Source organism: Penicillium diatomitis, assembly GCF_028827545.1.
Source record: "Penicillium diatomitis strain IBT 30728 chromosome Unknown utg000005l_segment0_segment0, whole genome shotgun sequence".
NCBI classification, from domain to species: Eukaryota; Fungi; Ascomycota; class Eurotiomycetes; order Eurotiales; family Aspergillaceae; genus Penicillium; species Penicillium diatomitis.
Genome location: NW_026623177.1, coordinates 2412774 through 2435331, shown reverse-complemented (window position 1 = coordinate 2435331; position 22558 = coordinate 2412774). Strand labels below are relative to the sequence as shown.

Genomic DNA, 22558 nt, shown 5'->3' with positions numbered 1-22558 from the left:
AAACCACTTCACTTCCTTATCGGCACGTGCATATCAGTAACGCGTCTCAGCGCGTGTCTCAAGAACCAGCGTGCTTTGTCCAATGCTTTAATACTCTTACTTTTACCTTTCATTCACCTTCTTCTTTTTTTCACTGTCTCCATATTGGAAGCCAGACAGGACCCGATTTGAGTTCAATCAAGCAATCACCCTCCATCCAAGTGCACCATCTCCTCATATTCCCCCTCTCACATCATGACTTCCCGCAAACGCAGCTCAGACGCCGCCGGATCCACCGAGGCCCCGGATTCCAAGATCAAGAAATCCAAAGTCAACACCACCAATGGTCCTGCGGTCGGGAAGCCCAGCGCAAAGACCGATTCAAATGGAGATCAGTACTGGGAGATCTCCAAAATGCGCCGGGTGACTGTCTCTGAGTTTCGGGGCAAGACGATGGTCAGTGTGAGGGAGTATTATGAGAAGGATGGGCAGGAGTTACCGGGGAAAAAGGTAATTATTTTCTCTCTTTTCCTTCGGATTTTCTTTACTTGATTTCTCGTTTGCTCGTCGCTGGGATTCTTTTGGGGGGGTTTTAGGGGGTTGTCTCCGGGGAGACATTCCACGGCCAAGCGCAGAATTGAGTCGCTTGTGGAGCTATATTGGCCTCGACACACCTCTCCGACTGGTGATTGTTGATTCTTGCGATTGAATATGGTCAGATGTGATAGGCAGTGTGAGGCGAGAGTAGAGTGAAAGAGGTGTGGAACATTATATATTGACCACTAACGATGAAATAGGGAATCTCCATGCCACTGGAGCAGTTCTCTGCTCTTATCAAACTGCTGCCCGAGATTGAACAAGTGGTACAGAAGCAGGGATCGTCATTGCCTCGACCTGTCTACTCGGGCGGTGCTTCCGACAGCAATAATGACGACCAAGACGACTCTGGGAGGACTGGAAGCCCCGCCAAGCAGAATATTGAGGCTACTAGTGACGAGGAAAGTGAATCCTAAGTGAAGACTTCGTCTCTATCTTGATCGTGTGTTTCCGTTGTAAGGGAGTTGTCAAGCGCTACAAATGAGACTTTTCTTTGACCTTGCCCTTGGCTTTTTCTTTCTACTCCTATGTTGGCTCTTCCAATAGCTGTGCGTTTATAGATTTGGCATGTCTCGAAATCCTTCTTCTCACGTCTTACTGTCGCTCGTCTTGTGCTTGAGTCCTCGTTGTACTACCCTCTCTGCCTTGGGATATTGAAGGTGAGCGTGAAAGATTTCCGCAACTATATACTCACATGCTCGCTTCTTGCGTCGCTAAGTGGGTAGCAAGGGAGCCTCCTCGCCAGGCATGACGAGCATCAACCTCGTGAGCAAGCTGGTGTTCATCTCCTGCTCGACCCCAGCCACCTCCACCTGGGGTTCGGATAATGATGCGCTCGCCTGGCTGCATCTGGACAGAATTCTTCCCTCCAAGACTGATCGTCCTTTCTTCCATGTCTCCATCTGACTTCTTGACTCGCCGTACCCAGAGGTTCTGACCACATTGGCCGTCCTCGCCACCCGCAAGTCCGTACGGATGATAAACACGGCGCTCAGACAGAATCGAGACATGAACTGGGACGCGGAATTCAATGTCCCGGACGACCCCGTCACCGCCGCGGTGCTGGCCCGCGCCTCCAGAGCCTGGTCGGAGGCTGAACTCGCGGAGGAGGACGGGATACCTTCGCTCAAACACCTCGGCGTCGGTGATTCGGGTATTGGTCATATGTGTGTGCACTCCAGAGGTCCCTTCCCAGTCCTTGCCTGCTCCGCTGCCACCAGCTATTGTCTCGTAGTATCCGAATCCTTTGGTCTCGGTCTCTCCTTGAACATTGCCTCCGAACCCAAAGGTGAGGTTGTTGGTGTCGCCCTGAGAGGCAGCACATGCCTCGAAGCACTTTAAAATTACATCGGTGACTCGTTGACTCTGTTCCCATGTTAGCGACACGTAAGCCGCGAGACAAAAATGCACGAGAAAAGTGTTCCGAAACAGAAAACCTGACTTACAGTCAAAACGTTGCCTCCTACGACCGCTGCCGTTTCGGAAGGGGATAGTAGACTCTTTGGTGGTATACGGACAGTGATTGGCTTGAGACAACCCTGATTCAGAGGGATTTCGGCGGATATGAGACATCGCAAGCAGTATATAATCGCAGAATACGTGACTGCCTCAGGGGCATTGGTGTTTCCTTGAACATGAAGAGTAAGCATGGTGCTGCGATGATCGGCTGTCATTTCCGAAACGCTCTTACCATAGACCTCAGGTCCAGTGCCCTGGAAATCAAACACGGCCTCCCCCTTATCGGCATCGATGGAAATCTTCAACTGGATCGGGGTTCCATCGTCCATGTAATCCACGGCGCTCAAATTTTGGCCTGAAAACCTCTCGCTGACTTCTTTCAATAAATTGCGCACGCTGAGCTCAGCATTGTCCTGAATTTGACGCATGTAAAACAGCACTACTTCCTCTCCATATTCCTCAATCAGCGTGTTGATCAAGTTGATTCCCTTCTTGTTGGCGGCTATCTGGGCCTTAAGGTCATTTAGGTTGTCCGCCAGACAGCGGGTACCGCTGCAGTTAGGATACTGCGCGGGCTCTTTGTACAATAGTTCCGTGATGCGCTGCTCGTTGAATTTGCCTTCTGAAACCAACTTTTCACTCTTTATAGCAGCACCTTCTTGATACAGTTCTTTCGAATGCGGCGGCATAGACCCCGGCAGAATACCGCCAATGTCGGCTTGTAAGTTGAACAGTTAGCATGCGACGACAACGGGAAGAGACTAGGGATTTCATACCATGATGCGCTCTTGAAGCAACATAGAAAATAATCTTGCCCTGATTGAACGCTGGCTGTATCACCGTAATATCAGGCAGATGAGTCCCCCCGAATTCTGGGTGATTAGATACAATCACGTCACCAGGCTTGAGTTTACCACGCCAAATCTCTGCTTGCATACGCACACAAGTAGACATACTGCCAAGATGGACTGGTAGGTGAGGTGCATTCGCGACCAATCCGCCCTCTGGGTCGAACAATGCACACGAGTAGTCGAGCCGCTCTTTGACATTGGTGCTGACGCTTGTCTTTTGAAGTGCACGGCCCATTTGTTCGGCAATAGCCATGAAGCGATGCGAGAAGACACTGAGCAGTATAGGGTCAACAGTGTCAGTCTTGATCTGCGGGCCCGTCGCATCTGGTTCTCCAACGTTGATGACTACATGAGTTTTGAGAACGAGAGCAGAAGCTCCGGGAGGTACCACAATTGTCTGGGTGTCATCGGCAAGAATAGCTGGTCCTTTAATTCGGTCGTTGATTTCCAAATCGTCGAGCCGGTAGATTGGAGTCTCATGTCGGCCACCTTCGAAATAGACCCGCGTCGTGCGGAACTCCTTTCCAGACACATCTTTGGGTGCTATTTCCTGCAGCTGTTGATCAACTGTCTTCTCGGATTGCTCGAAGCTCTTTCCAATGCCTCGTATCCGAACGTCATCCACGATGATATCCCGATCCGGTAGAGTGAACCCAAATTCCTGCTCGTGCTGCTTGATGAATGCTTTGCCAAAAGCCCACTGGTCGCCCTCAAATTCTTCGTTTGCGTCTTCGTTGCTGGGCTTGAGAATCATGAGGGACGACTCTGTACCACGGTACCGCATGTTCAAATATTCCTCGAAAACAATGGATTTATCGTCAAAGCCTTGATCCTTCAATCTCTTGGTGGATCGCTTTTTCAATTCGCCCAATCTCTGCGCAAGCTGATCCCGGATGCTCGAGTCGTCGCTCCAGGTCTTTGATTCGGGCTCTTGTGTTTCATCGACAACATCGGCCAGTGCCATCCCGTATGCAGACAGCACAGACGAATACCGATGAATAAGAATTTGCCGAATACCGAGACTTTCGGCGATAGCCACTGCATGCTGACCACCAGCACCTCCGAAGGTAGCCAGTCGATGCTTGGAGGTGTCGTGGCCTTTAGCCTCAGTCAATGATCGAATGGGCCGTGTCATAGCCTCATTAGCGACTTTTATAAAGCCGAATGCAACCTCATCGGGAGTCATGGTCTTGCTCTGGTCGCCCTTAGCTAACTCTTGATTGATCTCCTCCGTTAGTTGCTCGAAAAGTTGTTTGCTCGCTTGATCATCGAGACCCTGGTCTTCATGAGGCCCGAAAATCTTGGGGAAGAAATCGGGAACGATCCTGCCGAGAAAAAGATTCGCATCTGTGACAGTCAAAGGCCCATCCTTGCGATAGCAGGCGGGCCCCGGGTGAGCGCCAGCTGACTCTGGACCCACGACAAATAACCCGTTGCGGAAGAATAGTCTTGAGCCACCACCTGCGGCAACTGTGTTGATATCCAGCTGAGGAGATTGAATCGTGACTCCGGCCGTTGTGGTCTCGAAGACGTGTTCGTAGCGGCCTGAGCCATATCGGCTGACATCGGTGCTCGTTCCACCCATATCGAACCCAATCACGGGAATCTTCGAAACAGGATCGTAGGAAGTCAAGGCGTATCCTACGACTCCTCCAGCCGGGCCTGACAGAATTGCCCGGAGGCCAGAAAACTGATCAACGTCCACTAGACCACCATCTGACTGCATAAACTCGCACCGTGCTCCACGAGAACCAGCTTCGTTCTTGACACTCTCGCTTCCCAGACCACTGTTAAAGCCGGCTTGGAAGCCAGAAATGTATCTCTTGATAGTTGGTGTCAAATACGCGTCTGCACAAGCAGATGTTGCTCTCGGGATCAGCTTGATCATGGGCATGAGCTCATGGCTGAGGCTCACATGACGAAACCCAATCTCCTTGGCCAGTCGCCCAATCAACGCCTCATGGTCAGGGAACGTGTAGCCATGCATAAGACATACAGCAATACTCCGGATCCCGCGGTCGAAGACCTGCTGGAGCTGTGACCTCACTACCTGCTGGTCTGGTCTTTTGAGGATGCGAACAGCTTCAGACGAGAGACCACGCACAACTTCGGCGTCTGCTTTGGCAGATTCGCGCATAGAAGTTTCCGTTATCCTTCGCTCTGGATCCTCTGCATAGTCTTCAAGTGTCACTCGCTCATCAATCTCTACAACTTCCTCGTAAAGCACATCAGGCCGCTTGATAGCCAAGTCGAATATGCGAGGCCGCGATTGGTTTCCGATCTGTAAACAGTCTCGGAAGCCCTTGCTGACCACAAGAGCGATTTTTTCACCTTTGCGCTCAAGCAAGGCGTTCGTTGCCACTGTGGTTCCCATTCGAATGCTTCGGATGAGTGATGTGTCAATGGGCTCCCCACGAGGAATCTCGCGGCCAGTGAACTTGGAGAGGAGGCGCCTAATCCCTTCGAGAGGTGCGTCATCGTAGTTATTTGGATCTTCTGACAGCAATTTTATCACGATGTCATCCTCCAATCTCCCTGTTCCTGGGTTGCCCACACAATCTGTGAATGTGCCCCCTCTCTTGATACAAGGTTAGCTTTAGGAATGTCCATTAGACCCAACGGGGACGAGTTTGATCTGCATACATCGATAGCGATGCTGATTCCTTGTCCACTAACTGTCTCCATGCTGTAAACGTCCTGGGAATACACAACACAGGCCAGGTTGGAAGATGCTAAGAGATGAGAGTACGATGAAGTTGTGAGACTCGATCTATCTTTTGATGTAGTGCTGATGCTTGCTTATCTGAGATGGTCAAATGATAGCCTGATAGGCCACAGGTCACTGCAAATTGGCCCTACTTCCCCGCACGATGCATTTCATACGTCATTCCGAGGCCGTCCACGATACGAACGCATGCACCGAAAAGGGAAGCGACAAACTGAGGAGTATAGTAGAGCTACTGATATATTGCTGAATTGAGCAAGTAAGAGAACAATTTCAATGAGATCTGCGGGATGAACGTGCGGCTTGGAAATCACCGGGAATGTAATGCGGCAAGCCGTTGAGGGCGATTTACTAAGGGAGCCGAAGCGCCATATTACCTGCGTTATTTGGGGAGAACCTACCACTTCAGCATTGTCATTTGAACACTGCTTTCAAGACCTGTGGCCGAAGCGCTGTCAATACAGACCCTCGCGTCTGCTTTGACTTCGTGAGGGCGCTAGCGCGTGCTGGCGGGCATCATTACGAGTAGCAACGCATGTACATGATTACAAAGTTCGATTCGGAGGTTCGAACGATTCCGAAAGGATCCGGCCGGTCGTACAGGACGGGGAGAAGGCAAAAAAGAATCGAGTTGTCATTAGTCTTGCGGATACGGACGGACGGCGAGCGGCTTTCATGGTAGAAAACGCAGGGACGGGACTGAGGAACGCAGGCGGGAGATGATTGGAGACACGATCGCTCGACGTCGAGATTCGATGGAGTCCGAGCTGTTGACCATGATAAATATCCAATTCCAGAAGAAACAAAAATAGTGTAAGCAAGAGGCAGTACTGAAGAGCGCCCGATGCACGGACACCACTTCGCCTGATGGACCAAAGAAGAGAACCCTTTTAGTGCCAAATCCAGAAAGCGAAAAGGATGCGGAGCAGGTAGTGAAAAGATGTTGCTGAAGATAGAAGTACGAGAGCCCAGAAATGGAGACGTCGCAACGAACAAGGAACAAGGGTCCCGGGAGGAAGTGTCGGGTCGAGTGAAGATGCACGTAGAATGCTGGGACCGCGCTTTAAGTGCTGGACGACTTGATCTTCGATCGTTCCGAGTGGCACGGGTGGCTGGTAGCAGACGAAGGGCGACGACTTTTACGAGTGCGATATTCGAATTGCTAGAAGCTCATCTGAAACACTCGTGATTCTCAAAGTGAGTGTCGCACAGAGCGAATCTACTCAGCAGTGTCGAGCTCATCATGAGCAGAAGGAACGGGGTCCAGGGGTACTGACGCTTGTTAGCTTCGTGGAGAAAGCAATGATGGAGAGCGACAACAAACCTTTCCTGTCATCGCCATTGGGAATAGCGTCGTGTTCCTCCTCCCGACGCTCACGGTCATCTTCGCGTCGCTCACGATCCTCCTTGACATCGCGGTCCCGGTCTTCAGGGCTGCGGGAGCGATCACGAGAGCGCTCACGCTCGCGATCACGGCGGTCATCGCGATCCCGACGCTCGTTGTCGCGATCCCGGTCCCGACGGTCATGGTCACGGTCGGCGCGATCATGATCCCGTTCGTAACGGTCATCACGTCGGGGAGAGTATTCGGCGCGGCTGCGGCGAGGGGAAGGAGAACGCCCACGGCGGGGAGGAGTGCGGTCACGACGACGGTCCCGGCCAGAATCGAATCGCCACGAAGCTGAAGGAGGAGTTCGCGCCCACTGGAAAGGGGTCAGTTATACCGCGGTCTCCGGCAAGTGGGTGCGAATAAGATCGTGAGGGATATGACATACTTCGATCTTTAAAAGGTCATCACGCCCAATCCGCTTGTTATGCATCTCGTGATAGGCATCGTCAGCATCACGACGGCTTTCATATTCCACGAATGCGAAGCTACCTCACGAGTCAGCTCCATTTGTCAAGAATTCATTGCGAAAAGGTGTTTTTGACTTATTCGGAATACATACAGTCGGCTTGAAGGTGTACGGGGCGCAGGGATATCGCAGCGCACAAGGCGACCGTAACTGTGTCAGCTGTTAGACTAGATGTTCACGCTACTTGGGCAAGGGTTTTAGGACAGATGGCGACGGTTTTTAAATGATGATGGCGACTGTGGTTTGAGTAGGCAATGTGGGATAGAATATGGCTGCGGACATCTTTGCAATGGCGAAGGTCGCAGATGACGATTTGTAGATCGTGATAGATACCGATGCGGCGAGGTACAAGGAGCAGGAGGAGCAGGAGGAGCAGGAGGAGCATCGACGAATTTGGAGCTGCGTTGCTCTTAATGGAAGGCGTCATATCACGTACCGTTCGAATTCGTAGGCAAGATCGCGGGCGCGGGTGCCATGGCCGAAGCCAGTGACATACAGAGTGGTGCCTGATCGAGACATTTTGGAGGTTTTATCCCCAACGGTGACAGGGAATGGTAAAAGTTGACTGAAGCAAGGATTCGAGTTGAAAGAAGATAATTGTGAATTCGGCGCGGCTCGGCTCCCTTCATCATTAAAGAAAGTCAGAAAGCGGTCGCCTGTACGGTGAGCTGCAGAAACCATCTGTGCCAATGACGAAACAGGAGTTCCACCGGGGACAGTCACGTTACACAGGCACCCGGTATGTAAGTCAATGATTCAATTCGGTAAAAGTAATGGCTTATGTATGAAACCTGCCAAGGACGGTGTCGTACACTGTAGAGTATAGAGTACAGAGTATAGACTACAACTTCAGAGTACGTTTGCATTCTTCAGCTGGTAAGGCTGGGAAGCCTTTCAGATCGAATTTGTGAAATTCTATCAATGTAAACACTTTAACACACTGTACACGTGTACAGTGTATAAAGTTTGTAGTTTGTAGACTTTGTACACATCTTTCTTACAAGGTTTTGCAGCGCCGAAGGTCGCGGCTTAAAGCCATATATATATGAAGGTACTAATCGAGTACTGTCTCTAGATATCTACTATAAATATCAATGATCTAGTAGTGTTTTACTACTAAAGACTTGCTACGTAAAATAGTATAAAGATAGTCCTTAGTTATCAGCCTACCACCAGTACTTAGTAACTACTTATTAAGGTACAGATTCTTACTGAACTAATATTTACTACTTACTATAAACCCAACTTTAGCATACTAGTCAGCAGTTAGCGATGTAAATTGGCTGCTCTGCAGGGCAAGGCCAACTCAGTTCTTGCTGGTTTACACTTTAGGAGATGATTGATACAATACAGTACAGCTGTATTTTGGTTAACGCGTGCTACAGTCATGTTCCATAAGTTTTTAACCCCCTGCCCCACACACCCTTAATTACATAATATACTGCCGGTCGCAAAACCTCCACCAAAACTCTATAATATTGATAATTCTACTAAATAACTAGCTAACGCACCCCTATATGCCCTAATATGGCGTATACCACCCCTGCGATTCAATGATTGCTTTAACCCTGTTAGGTATAGTCTCTGAAAGGTGTTCTAGGTGCCGTATATTAATGTTTTGCTATGTAATTTGCGTAGTTTCGACCAAGATTCGCTTAGTCTTATCGTTATTCTTTATATGCAGAAGATCAGGCCGAATCTTATAGATTTCTGCCTTCAATAGGGCCTATAGGTTCTTAATTGGGTTAAGGTTAGGCGAATAAGGCGGCTAAACTATCACCTCGATCTCTATATCTGCTAAAGTATCGCGTATAACGTACGCAGTATACGTAGGTGCGTTATCGTGTATAAAAATCCTATCTTTAGTAGGTAGTAACGTAGGTAGAACCCGGCGATATAATTCCTCGATAACGAAACGATTAATACCGCTACGCTCTAACTCAGGATCGCTAAATAGAGGTATTAAGCCCGTACGACGCGAGGCCGAGAAAGCAGCCCAGAATATCTGCTTAACCTGCTTTCCACGCTATAGTAAACCCTAGTATTAACCCTCGCGTACTTAGTCCCGAGGGCGTATAAAAGTCTATTCACGACGTATACTAATTCCTCGCTTAATAGTATATTTATCAGACTAATAAACACGGGCCTAATCATTAGGTATAAATAAGCGATATTTAAGAGCCTATTAAAGTCGTTTTACCGCGTGAATTTCTTCAAGGTAAGATCGCTAGCTATAGCGCTATTTGCGTATATTCTTAGCGTTAAGTAGTTATCGAATTAAGGTATATTTCACTTTATGGTCGACCTTAGTAAGTAGATCTTCCTGTATAACGCGAGGGTTCTTATGAATAACCTAGATAATTCGGTCTTTGTCGGCCTTAGTAAGCTTCTTTGGCCGGCCTTTGCGTGGCTTCGAGATACTATCTTGTCTTTCTCGCTCTTTAATGATCGTATATCGAATTATTAAGAGAGGAATCCAGGGGTAACGCTTATGAATACGCTTATAGCCCTAGTTAATTGTATGTAGTTCGCATATACGCGCGCGTAGCGTAGGTGTAAGCTCCTTCGATCGAGCCATATTAATACAGTAGATAGTAGAGCGTGTAGAATATATATAGATGTGTATAGGATTAGTATAAATCTATCTACGTGGGAAATTTTGCGTAAAATAGTAGCTGTCTCGCGACGCGCTGGTTTTAGCGTGTTCTCTAGTAGCGCGTATAGGGTAGGCGGTAGGCTAACCTAGTAGGCGGTAAGAAAAGTGGGTCAGCAGGGGGTTAAAAACTTATGGAACGTCACTGTAAATGACTAGGCGTCTAAGCGCTCATACTATTAATTACAGTACCCGTTCTGCCTCGGGAGGTACCGTGAGCATCGGTAGTCGGGATGATGCTCTCCTATGGCGCTTCTCCGTAGTAGTCATCGCCTCCACTTGGCCCAAGTCGCTCACTTCGTGACTATTGTTCTCTCTTCAAGGCCGCCCATAGAAGTCCATTCTGCACAAAGATCAATTGTCTGATACAAACATCCTGGGATTGTCACGTCTCTTATCCCTCACTTGACTGTCAAGTCACCCTTCGAATCCGCGTCCTGGTCTTTCTTTCCTCCTTTCACTGTGAGGTTCCTTCAGACGCATTATCGAGCCTGGACCCTCAATTCCACAATGGAACAGTAGAACGACAGCTTGTGGAAACGCTTCACTTTCTCTTATGGACGTCACAAACATTGCTCCTCTCCAAATCTCTATCAGCTTTCATCCCTTACTCAGCCCGCCCTCATTGTCCGTTCAACCTCCTCAGTGTCGTGACGGAGCGCAATCTTCTCAGCCGCAGACTTCCCCGGCAGTGAAGTCGTCTCACACTGCGCTGAACTTTCACTTGAAATCAATTGAGCGCATTCATCAATCTCGGCCAAGATGAGTCTCAATGGACAGGACACCGCTCAGAAACCCGAGGCGAAGGAGGCTGCAAGACCCGTCTTACCAGCCATCCCGTTAAGTCCACCTCCGGGCTCAGTTCAGGTACCTGTTCCCTCTGAGAATCCCTCAAGTCTAACCCCATACGCCTTTCTGACTTCCATCTTTTCGATTGATAGGAGTCCGTCTCAAGGCCATCGTCCCTCATCGGCCGAACTCGGAGCAAGCTCGCCGAGCCGGTTGTCGCCGCATTCATGGCAGGAGGCGTTGCTGGCGCCGTCTCCCGCACGATCGTCTCGCCTCTGGAGCGATTGAAGATTCTACTGCAGATCCAGAGTGTCGGCCGCGAAGAATACAAGTTGTCAATATGGCAAGGCCTCAAGAAAATGAAGCGTGAAGAAGGATGGCGCGGATTCATGCGAGGAAACGGGACCAACTGTATCCGCATCATCCCATACTCGGCGGTACAATTCGGCAGTTACAACTTCTACAAGAGGGTAAGTGGTTGAGCTTGAACTCCTCTCAGATCGATTCGATTCACGGAGGAGCTAGACTGCTTGCATGTCACCATGTGCGGCATCTCCTGCCCAAAAGCCTGCGTAGCAAGAAGCTTTGGTCCTAACATTGGATGTTGCAGTTCGCGGAAACGCCAGAGGGCGAAATGACCCCCGTACGTCGCCTCATCTGCGGTGGTATCGCGGGAATTACCTCGGTGACGGTGACTTACCCACTGGATATCGTTCGCACGCGGCTCTCCATACAATCCGCTTCCTTTGCGAGTCTAGGCTCCCGGGATCCCTCCCAAAAGCTTCCTGGCATGTTCACCACCATGGTCTCAATATACAAGAGTGAGGGTGGAATAATTGCGCTCTATCGCGGCATCATTCCCACCGTAGCCGGCGTTGCCCCTTATGTACGTTGTCCGCGGCTCCATGAAATCTTTCCCACGGCGCGACCGACATTGCTGACGAAAGCTAGGTCGGGCTCAATTTTATGACTTATGAATCAGTCCGCAAGTGGCTCACTCCTGAGGGGGATAAGAACCCCAACCCTTGGCGAAAGTTGCTTGCGGGTGCCATATCCGGAGCAGTTGCACAGACCTGCACATACCCATTGTAAGCAATCCCTCTTCATCGGATTCCTCTCAAGCAGAGCAGCCTCCTCACACTTATCTTACCGTTAGTGATGTCCTGCGTCGACGATTCCAAATCAATACCATGTCCGGCATGGGGTATCAGTATAAATCCATCTGGGATGCCGTGCGAGTGATTGTGGCCGAAGAAGGCACACGAGGACTGTTCAAGGGCATTGGACCGAACCTTTTGAAAGTCGCCCCCAGCATGGCCAGCAGCTGGCTAAGCTTTGAGTTCACGAGAGATCTGCTGGTAGGTTTGAACGATAGAGATCAGTCCCAATACATCTAGATCGGTTTCCCGTTGCAATGCGCAAAGCACCATGTGACTGGGGCAATTGGGCTGCCCGTTGCTCAGGTTTTTAGATTGTAGTTTTTTTGGATCCCATGAGACAGTCGTGCATCTCTGCGACTTTGCGAACTGAGCGAAGCCTTCTTTGCTGTCAGACTGGACCGTCGTCTTTGGTCTCTCCGTATGGACAGCTTCGTGAAAGTCTCAAGCTTGTTTTTGCCCCGCATAGCATCGAGTGCACGTAGCCTTGGAAAGGTTGCTTGGACTCGTCTAAAGAACTCTAGAACATTGAGCGGAGCCGCGATCAAAACCGGCAGGGATCCACTCCGTCCTTTAGGTGTCATGCGACTGGACAGTGGCCGTCGGATCGAAGGCACTAGGCGGTGGAATTCGAAGCAAGCATTATGATTGTTCTCTGTGAACTGCCAATGTCTCTAGAGAAGGGAGATAGGCAATCTGACGGCACAAATAGACTCGCATTAGGGCGCCGTTGTGCATTTGCAGAGTTATGGAAGAGCAGCATACTCTTCGGGGATGTTGGGCCGTCCCACGAGCCTCGAGTTCACTATGCGTTCGTTTGTCAAGCGCTTAATGTCAGCCAGTGAGCTTATTCTTTTCCGTCGGACTCCTCACCTGTGGATTACGGACGCTACCGCAACTCGATACATTTGCGGCCTTCGGATTTGGAAGTCATATCGGGTCTAGGTATGGAGCAAAATTCAGGTTGATAATTTCGGTTTTGCGGCTATCCAATTAAGGTCTCACTGCGGCTAATTGTATGCGTTACATAAGGTAGTCTGCTCCACCAGTCGGGTGGACAGGCGGAACAATCGATTTTCTCGAGGTCTAAGCCAGTCAAGGCGTTCTGCCGTTCCCGTGATTGTCAGAGTCCAAGTCAGCTGACTCCCCATATGGCCATATCGGGATTAGCCTAGGGCTCAACCCACACACACCGGCGCAGCCGAAAGTTGAAGACCAAAAACCTCTTGCACTTTCCATACGGGTGCGATAGCAAGCTAACTCCCAGGTGTACATTTCATATCAGCAGCCATGGGTATGTGCCACCCTCCACGGAGCGAAATTCACGGCGACACATGCACTCTGCGAAAATATCGTCGTCGCCAAAGACTCGCCATGCTCGTCAAGGCGAATTTGCAAACGAAGGAAAACTGACGATCTCTTGAACTGTTCTAGGTATCGACTTGGACCGTCACCATGTGCGCAGCAGCCACCGCAAGGCGCCTAAGAGCGAGAACGTGTACTTGCAGGTGCTCGTGAAGCTCTACCGCTTCCTGGCCCGTATGAATCCCTCCTTCCTGTGATCAATCCAGAGTCCGAATAAATTTTGTGCATCGAAACCACCGAAGACGAAATCTCGATGTCTCGATTTCATGTCAATTTGAAATGCATCTTCATACGAACTTGAATCTGGAAATGGTCGAATTGCGAAACTGATTGTGGGAATATTTGTTAGGCCGCACGGAGTCAAACTTCAACAAGGCCGTTCTCCGCCGCCTGTTCATGTCGCGCATCAACCGCCCTCCCGTCTCCCTCTCGCGCATCGCCTCCAACATCAGCGAGGCCCAGAAGGGCAAGACCGTTGTTGTCATCGGTACCGTCACCGATGACAACCGTCTCCTGACCATCCCCAAGCTGTCCGTCGCTGCCCTGCGCTTCACCGCCACTGCCCGTGCCCGTATCGAGAAGGCCGGTGGTGAGACCCTCACCCTGGATCAGCTTGCTCTGCGTGCCCCTACCGGTGCCAACACCCTGCTCCTCCGTGGCCCCAAGAACGCCCGTGAGGCTGTCAAGCACTTCGGCTTCGGTCCCCACTCTCACAAGGTCCGTTTCTATCGCCAACTCCGAATATGGTATTCGAATTTGAACGAATATCCCAAATTGTCCAATTCCGCACGAGCACAATTTACTAACAGTCTATCAATATCTACAGAAGCCCTACGTTGCTTCCAAGGGGCGGAAGTTCGAGCGTGCTCGTGGTCGCAGACGCTCCAAGGGTTTCAAGGTCTAAACAGCCTTGATGAGGAAATGGTGGCAGACATCAATCCACTGGTGCAAGAACGCATATTCCTGGTCAAGCGCGTTACTCTCGTATTCGACACGATGAGTCTGGCTGGAGACCTCTTTTCGATGTACCTTACATGGTGAAATGTCTTTGCATGGAACGAGGATACGGAGTACGTCGACGGAAAGAGGGCAAAAGAAAAATGCAACCGGCTTAGTCCTCATCCTTTCTTATGATTGCGAAACGTTTTAAAAAGAAAAATACGTTTGAAAAACTCAATCTTCTTTCTAAGCATGCAAAAGGCATGAAGTAAACCACAATTGTCTAGGTAAGACTTTTCGTTTTATACATCTGGACTGTCTTCATTCATTGATTGGCAGCCTCTTGTGAAGGTACTTGCGTCCCCCCGTGCCATCGTGATAATCCCCCGCACCATGGCCGTTGCCTTGAATCAGGTATTTATAGATTGTCAATCCCTCCAGCCCAACCGGTCCGCGGGAATGAATCTTGTTTGTGCTGATGCCGACTTCCGTGCCAAACCCGAATCGCATACCATCTGCAAACCGCGAGGACGCATTCCAAAAGACTCCGGCACTGTCGATACTGTTCATGAAGAGGTTCGCAAGATTGCGAGACTCGGTGATAATGATATCAGTGTGTTTGGAATGGTGAGTGTTGATATGCGCGATAGCAGCTTCAACGGCCGACTCGACCGAGTCCGTTTTAGCGATACTCTTCACAGCCAAGATAAGATCCAAGAATTCAGTACTGTAGTCTGCCTCGCTGGCCGATCGCACTTGCGATAACTGATCAGTAGCCAGCGACTTGGCAAGGGCAGCTTGGGAGGCTGAGTCACAGCGAAGAGAAACGCCCTTTTTGATAAGAGCCTTTGCAACTTCTGGGAAGACAGATTCGAGAACGTCCTCGTGGACAAGGAGAGTCTCGAGCGCATTGCAAGCGGCAGGGTAGTCGGTCTTAGAGTCCACGATGACCTTGACAGCAGTGTCGATGTTGGCATCTGCATGGATATAAGCCGAGCAAAGGCCGTCGGCATGGCCCAAAACGGGGATCTTGGTGTTTTCCTTCACGAACCGGACCAATTCATTCGATCCTCGGGGGATGACGAGGTCAATGTAGGCATCCTGGGCAAGTAAAGCGGAGACGGCATCCCGGGTCTTGACCAGTTGGACGGATGAGACGGGAACTTTGGAGCCAGCGATGGCCTCGGAGACCACCTTCGCAATGGCTGTAAAGGATTCAATGGATTCTTTGCCACCTGTGGAACATTCATGGATGCGTCAGTCTTGAACCCGGGTCAGAGAATCAGGGTTTCCCACTCATACCCTTAAGAATGGCGGCATTGCCGGACTTGATGGCTAGCGCCGCGATGTTGGCAATGACCTCGGGACGAGCTTCGAATATGATCAACAAGACCCCGATTGGGCAGCTGACTCGTTCCAGAGTCAAGCCCTCGTCCAACAAAGTTCGAAGAGTCACTTTGCCAACTATATCAATGCACAACAGAGTTAGCTTCCTCCTTGGCCTGTGACTCATCAGAATGACAAGCAAAACACGAGGAGTCTCACTAGGGTCTTCCAGGTCCCGAACATCCAAAATTCCCTGCAACATGTCGTCGTATTTACCAGGCCGTGAGAGATCAAGTCTCTTGAGCACACTGTGGTTCAAATCACCACTATCGGCAGCCTTTGTGGCGGCCTCAACGTCACGGGCATTGGCCGCCAAGATGGTGTCACGATTTTGGTCCAAAGCTTGGTGAAGCGCAGTCAAGGCGTCATTGCGAGAGGTGTTTGATAGTGTAGCCAGCTGGCGAGAGGCGATTGAGGCGCTACGCGCGACATCCACGGCTGCTGAGTCCGTCAACGACATCGTAGAGTGTCTTGAGGGAGAGTATATCCGAAGTTAATGGTGGGCAAAGATAGCACGTGGCAAGCGATCAACTCTAATACGAGATTGAGAACTTTTGGGGGGCCAAGAATTGGGTCCTCAAGGATACGGGGCTTCCTGTCCAAATTGAATATGAGTCAGATGCTTTCGAAGGCGGCTTTCAAGCGGACTTAGTCACAGTCCTGAACGGGGTATTACCTCTATTCTTTTTTTTTTCCGGAGTGGGAGCAGTGCAGCACTGTAAATGTATGGCGGGGGTTTGAGCAGCTCCGCTATCGGATGGACTTCCTTATCGTTTATCGATAACCGTATTTGGTCCGGTCGTCTTGATATTGCGTTGACCGCTCACTTCTGCCGGGGCCCTCTTTACTGAATTAACGCCAGGACAAAGTGCTCGAGATTACGACGATAACAGCCGGTAACTCTTCGAAGCTGATCAGAGGCGCTCACGACGAATATGCTCCGATTCAGCACTGGCTTCATTTGGTAATTCCCACTGCAGCTTGAAAGCACTAGCTCTCTTCCGGCCGTGTCATCAGTTTGACCCAACCTGTGGAACCGATCCCGAGACACCTTGATCCCCGCACAGCTTATTCGCAGCAACGCAATAGCTTGATCTTCTCCAAATTGTATCGTCCGCAGGATGAGTGTCTTGGAGGGGCTCAGAGCTCAGTCTGCGCAGCTGCATGAAGCTTTGCGTAATACTGATGCAGCTTACGATCAACAGATCCGTCAGCACGTGGCCTCTTTGAGAGAAGCTGTATCTGCCAAGTATCTAGGCGACTTGGCCCGAGACGAGTCCTTGTTGGATGTAAGAGCATACCTATATTTTGGCAACAGTCTTCTGAGTCTACCACGCTAATTGCCTTCTGTTACAAGCATATTGATCCGACTGCAGATTCCCTGCTGTATCTTTATATACTTCGCGCCCAAATTGAGATCTTCCAGGAAGAAAGTCGTCAATCTCTACCGGCCGTTTTGCTTCCAACAGGCTGGCTGTGGCCCAAAATCGTATCATATTTAAAATCTTTCAATCCAGTGCAATCACGATATGTGGGTGAAGAATGGCGTCAGGTAGTCGAACTCGTGGCACAGATTGCACAGGCCTCTTCGCAGGTAAGGACTGTCCCCAAGCACAACACGAGACTTGTTCCATTCTAAATTGCCTCAGCCACTTTTGGCAGCACGTGTAATTAGAGATGCAATGCTCCGACTCGACCCATCGTGTACTGTCTTAACATCGACGCACCTCGTTCTGGTCCGTCTATGTTTGCGCGCAAGGGCATATTCCTGTGCGCTGCCAGTTTTGGACAAATATGTCTGCCACTTTCCTTCCTCACAGCCCGGGGCTGGTGCCGGCTTTGCCCCCTTTCTTTGCGCCTCGCATGACTCAAGCTTGTCCTTCGTCACAGAGAAGTCCGGGCTCTCGGCCAAATTGACCTACAAGGACCATCTGCAATACTACCTTTACGGTGGAATGATTTACATGGCACTAAAGCAGTGGACGAAGGCAATTCACTTTCTTCAGATTGTTATCTCGATGCCAACAACTGGGTCTGTCAGCATGATCATGGTGGAAGCGTACAAAAAGTGGATCTTGGCGAATTTATTGGAGAAAGGCAAGGTATGATCCTCATCTAGGAGGGTTTTGTCTTCATCTGGTCGAGTCTAATATCTCATTCACGGTTCCTCGCTAGTTACCGTCCACCACGAACTTGATGGTCACGAGCCATTCGCGGGTCTATCAGTCACTGGCCAAGCCATACGTGAGCTTAGCTCAAGCTTTTGAAAGTGGGGATCTCAAGCGCATAGAGGAAGAAATTGAGGCCGCTCGGGACGTGTGGCGCGCTGTGAGTTGCTTGTCCATCTGTGGGATTTGTTCTGAATTTTCAAACTGATTTCCCTAGGACCATAACCTGGGTCTTGTCTCTCAGGTGCACTGTGCCTACATCAAACACATGGTTGAACGCGTCAAAAAGACGTTTGCTGCCTTGACCGTTGACGAGCTTTTGCGTCAATCACCTTCTATGCAGGTCAGCAATCAGGTAACCGAGTCCACTATTGCCTCGTTGATCATGTCAGGAGCCGTGTCGGCGACATTGGTTCAACCTTCGGATCCCACCAAGTCAACAATGGTGCGATTTACAGAGAGCCGGTCCTCGATTCGACTAGTGCACGAGAGAGAGGTACAGCTCAGCCTCGCTAGAGAGGGCCAAGCTCTACGGACACTCTCAAAAAGCTTGGGTGACCTCGACAGTCAATTGGGGCTCAGCAATGAAGTCATCGATAGCTTGAAGAGGAGTCAGGCTTGGACAGCTGTCGGCGAGCCTCGACCAGGGACTTCCGAAGATGCTGGGGTGGATATGGACGAGGATTTGATGGGCGAGGACGCATGAAAGTAGACCCTATGCAATGCATGTTGTTTCCCTCAACGGCTTTTATGAAACAAGTCGAAGAGTCGAAGCATCTATCTGAGTGACCTCGACAGTCCTAAGAATAAGCTCTTGCGCAACCTGGTCTGCCACAGTAGCTAATTCTTTGACAGGTAACTTTCACGTAGCTCTTCCTGCCGTTGTTCCCGATGACTAGCCGTGTCGCGAATAGACATGCTTATGAGTATGGCACTAAGGAGTCCTGGCAAACGTCTGTACGAGGTATTAAACAGTGCCCATCTCGATCCAAGGCAAGACAGAGCATGACGATGAAGACTTCCGATGGTTCACACTTGTCGGGCATCGGATGGCTCTTTCGCTCGCGATATCGTACGCATAGTGTTTGTCTGCGGCGCGCGCAGCAGTGACAGTGCCGCTAGCAATACGAGGCAAGAGAAGAAAAGACAACGAAGCCAAGACGCAGCCAGCAGCCAGAAATGCTGAAATGATTGTTCCCGTGAAGTTTGATCAAACATCAAAAAGATGGACTCGCGGGGAATCGAACCCCGGACCACTCCCATGCTAAGGGAGTATTATACCACTAAACCACAAGCCCAACTTGATGATAACATTGGGCATTTTATAATTTATTAATCAAAATACGTGGATAGCCCATATTCACGGCTAGGCTTTCGGACTCTGGCGCGCAATTGCCTTGATCGGGTCGCTTTTCTCATCATTACTTATTCCTCTCTCTAACGCGTCATCGTGGTTTGATGTGAGCAAAATCTTTGTGGGCTTTGAATATGACTATTCATAAAGTCTTTGACACTGTAGTATATTACAAGCTTCCAATGATTCGGTCCCTGATAACGATCCATGTTTTGCTTGAGGCGTTGGCAGAAGAACATATATATGTACCAAGGTTATGGCCGGTCTTTCTAGGTGGGCGTAAGCTCATTTTACGGGAGCATCGCCGTGAGCATCACCGCGTAACAAAAACCGGCAGTATGATCTGCGCAGACTGGACTCTGGCAGTATATATTAGGGTTAAGTTTGAAGTCGTACGGTGCACAGTACCATTCCCCTCGAGCTCCATCCGATTTAACGATATCTAGTCTTCAATTCTCCCCCCCCGCCCCCTTCCCATGAAAAAACATCATTACCTTGAATGAATGAGTCTCTCCTACAAGGTCATTCAAGGTTAGATATGCCTTGGTAATTGCGCTACCTCCATTAGTTGGCCGATAAGAGCTCCAGATTCCACAACAATTCGAAAAAAGGCGTACATCAAGTAGTTGGCTTGTCACCATGCAGCTCTGGCAGACTACCTCGCTACGGCGAGGGCGTCCATCCGCGCGAGTACCCATTAAACGCAGATCAGGGCAGAGAAATGAGTCATGCATAGTTAAGGAAAATCTATCAGTGGAAACCAATGACCAAGCAGTGAATACGGACGGGTAAGTGCCATGAGTCGCATCTGTATATACACAAAACGAAAGACCAAAGCGCTGCCTTCATGTTGCGCTAACAGTGGGCACTGCAGGTCGACCAGCCGCACGGCTCTCGTCTGTGACTACCTTCAATTCTTATTTTGATTGCGTGCCAAGCGGCCTTTGGAGGCGCAGGTAGTGATGATGACTACCAGAGCTGCATGGGATGGGGTCAATGCGTAGAAGTATACGCTGCAGTTTGGGTAAGGCTGATGCACGGACGAACGGACGAAGAACACGGAGGAGCTAGTGCAGATGCCAGCCATACTTCCGTGACCCACCTTATGAGCCGCAATCTTCAGTCTTTCCAGTCATCAATCGAGGGACGTACCTGGGATTGCCAGTCACAGTGAATGATGCACTGCATGATAGAACTTGGACAGTGGCCTGTTATTGGGTGCAGTCACGTGTGGAACTGGCTCTTAGATACGATGTGCCTGACTTGACTGCTCGTTTCTCCAGTATCCGCTTCATCTTCTGGTTGTGAGCTCCAGGCAGCCCAAAAGTCTCACGTCAGCCATCGCGTTCCACAATTTCAATAGCATCCTTTGGCATATGGTCAGCTGCACCATCTCTGCAGGAGCTCACCCTACGATTGAAAGGTGATAAATACCACTAGGATCGCGCTCAGTGCAACTACTTAATCCCACTGCCCGTCCGGCTGCTCCATCCGTCTCTAGGTCACGAACAAGCTCCAAGTCGAGTCATTTGTTCAGAATTGCTCAATACTCGCAGCCCCAAGTCACTCGATTCTCCAAGTCTTCTTGCCTACTTGAGATCAGGGATTGACGACGAGAAAGTCAACACTTTGGTAGCCACGATGGTCACCCTTTAGGCCGTTCAGGCACATAATAGGACTCTCAGATCTCGCGCGACCGGCCTGGTCGCGGTCTTTGGTATGGCATCCCGGCCTTGCCCCGTCATCTCATCCTCCTTGACGATAACCTTTCCATTAAAATATCTGGCTGAAAGCCGATTGACATGTTTCTAACCCTTTTCGTAGTTGGTGGTACTTCGGGGATCGCGCTTTCAACCGCGCTTGCCTTTGCACGGCACACAACAGCACCCAGAATTTACTTGATCGGACGAAGCCAGTCAGCAGCAGATACGGCAATGGCGTCTATGAAAAACATCAATCCTTCGTCCCAGACATTCTTCCTCCAAAGTGACATATCTTTACTGAAGAATGTCGACAAAGCTTGCGCGGAAATAGCCCCGAGAGAGCAGAAAGTGAACCTTCTTTTCATGACGCCTGGAGTGATGACGATGAAGGGCCGTCAAGAGACCGCTGAAGGGCTAGATCGCAAATTTGTGTTGCACTACTACGCCCGAATGCGGTTCATCTACAAGTTGCTGCCCCTGCTGAGGAGGTTGCACAACAGAGGGCCCAGAGTGATGGCACTAGGCTATCGCGGGTCGTCTCGGTATTCGACCCCATGGCTTCGATTCGTGCTGGCGGCTCAGGCATGCTTGACTTCTCCGACCTGAGCCTCAAAAAAATCTTCAGCCTTCAGAGATGCGGAGCGCATGCTAATCTGATGGGGAACTTCTTTCTCGAGTACCTGGCGCAGCTACAGCCACAGACATCCTTCATCCATGCATACCCTTCCGGCGTGGCTACGGGGATTCTTCGAGAGGTACCAGCAGGGCTTTTTTGTCTGCTCTGATGACACCAATTTTGAAACCGTTTATGGTTCTCCTTGAAGAAAGCGGAGAAAGACATCTCTATGCAGCCACAAGCCCAAGATATCCTCCGAAAATGGAGGGAATGACATTGAAAGAAGACGCTTGCATGGGGAGTGATGGTATGAAGGGCAGTGGATGTTACTGGATCAGTTGGGATGGAGAAGAGGTTCCAGTAAACAAGAAGATAGAGATGACAAGGCAACAAGATGCGGCGGAACGGGTCTTGCAACACACCGAAGAGGTGTTCAACCAAATTTGCGAGCAGGGAAAAATGCATCCTTAATTTGATTGTGTCTCGTCAGAGACACAATAACAATAGCTTGGGCTAACTTCTTTGGGATATACGCTGAGAGGGGCCTAGATAATAGTCTTCTTTTTTTCCCCTAGGTGGAGAGGCGTTCTGCCATAGTGGTCTACAAAACACGTGACCTACGGATCCTAGCCTTAGTTTTATGGCATTAACACTAGCCTGCGATTGGCTAGACTCGACAAATCTGGCTGTGATACCCATTGAGCAGTAGAGGTGGGACGGTGGGAATAGGCCCCATGGCGAAAGAGGCCCTACCTATAGGTACCTTAACGTACCTATTGTAGTAGGCAATCCGGTTGCATGTACCTAGAGCAGATGGTTTGCAGAGGTGACTGTGCGTGTGCCTGATGGTGGCCTTATAGTCGGGAGAGACTATTTGGACATTACGAGAGGGGGTCACTCAACTTGATCACCTAAGGAATCAATCCAAGAAGGAATCCGAGGATCATCGAGTTCATGGGATC

At 50.0% G+C, this 22558-nt stretch overlaps 8 protein-coding genes across 8 annotated transcripts; 5 read left to right on the top strand and 3 right to left on the bottom strand.

The window, feature by feature from the left end:
• Window positions 1-234: 234 nt before the first annotated feature.
• N7539_005321 (transcriptional coactivator p15/PC4 family protein) lies at window positions 235-992 on the top strand (the record flags this gene model as incomplete). The annotated part of the gene is made up of 2 exons (XM_056934923.1): window positions 235-489; window positions 777-992. The coding sequence occupies 2 exons, from the start codon at window positions 235-237 to the stop codon at window positions 990-992; spliced, it is 471 nt and encodes a 156-aa protein (XP_056790117.1).
• A 274-nt stretch (window positions 993-1266) lies between these two features.
• Window positions 1267-5570, bottom strand: N7539_005320 (uncharacterized protein; the record flags this gene model as incomplete). The annotated part of the gene is made up of 4 exons (XM_056934922.1): window positions 1267-1941; window positions 2022-2752; window positions 2811-5463; window positions 5529-5570. The coding sequence occupies 4 exons, from the start codon at window positions 5568-5570 to the stop codon at window positions 1267-1269; spliced, it is 4101 nt and encodes a 1366-aa protein (XP_056790116.1).
• A 1259-nt stretch (window positions 5571-6829) lies between these two features.
• On the bottom strand, window positions 6830-7985 carry N7539_005319 (RNA-binding protein; the record flags this gene model as incomplete). Its single annotated transcript, XM_056934921.1, has 5 exons — window positions 6830-6882; window positions 6935-7313; window positions 7386-7485; window positions 7560-7616; window positions 7903-7985. 5 exons carry the CDS (start codon window positions 7983-7985, stop codon window positions 6830-6832), a joined length of 672 nt encoding a protein of 223 aa, XP_056790115.1.
• A 2896-nt stretch (window positions 7986-10881) lies between these two features.
• On the top strand, window positions 10882-12305 carry N7539_005318 (putative mitochondrial carrier protein; the record flags this gene model as incomplete). The annotated part of the gene is made up of 5 exons (XM_056934920.1): window positions 10882-10986; window positions 11061-11378; window positions 11519-11794; window positions 11860-11996; window positions 12065-12305. 5 exons carry the CDS (start codon window positions 10882-10884, stop codon window positions 12303-12305), a joined length of 1077 nt encoding a protein of 358 aa, XP_056790114.1.
• A 1050-nt stretch (window positions 12306-13355) lies between these two features.
• On the top strand, window positions 13356-14334 carry N7539_005317 (60S ribosomal protein eL18; the record flags this gene model as incomplete). Its single annotated transcript, XM_056934919.1, has 4 exons — window positions 13356-13359; window positions 13500-13604; window positions 13780-14147; window positions 14257-14334. 4 exons carry the CDS (start codon window positions 13356-13358, stop codon window positions 14332-14334), a joined length of 555 nt encoding a protein of 184 aa, XP_056790113.1.
• Window positions 14335-14690: 356 nt separating this feature from the next.
• N7539_005316 (glutamate-5-semialdehyde dehydrogenase) lies at window positions 14691-16215 on the bottom strand (the record flags this gene model as incomplete). The annotated part of the gene is made up of 3 exons (XM_056934918.1): window positions 14691-15604; window positions 15672-15833; window positions 15915-16215. The coding sequence occupies 3 exons, from the start codon at window positions 16213-16215 to the stop codon at window positions 14691-14693; spliced, it is 1377 nt and encodes a 458-aa protein (XP_056790112.1).
• Window positions 16216-16876: 661 nt separating this feature from the next.
• Window positions 16877-18629, top strand: N7539_005315 (putative COP9 subunit 3; the record flags this gene model as incomplete). The annotated part of the gene is made up of 5 exons (XM_056934917.1): window positions 16877-17044; window positions 17113-17349; window positions 17405-17857; window positions 17931-18083; window positions 18141-18629. 5 exons carry the CDS (start codon window positions 16877-16879, stop codon window positions 18627-18629), a joined length of 1500 nt encoding a protein of 499 aa, XP_056790111.1.
• Window positions 18630-21211: 2582 nt separating this feature from the next.
• On the top strand, window positions 21212-21586 carry N7539_005314 (uncharacterized protein; the record flags this gene model as incomplete). Its single annotated transcript, XM_056934916.1, has 1 exon — window positions 21212-21586. One exon carries the CDS (start codon window positions 21212-21214, stop codon window positions 21584-21586), a length of 375 nt encoding a protein of 124 aa, XP_056790110.1.
• Between the last annotated feature and the right edge of the window lie 972 nt (window positions 21587-22558).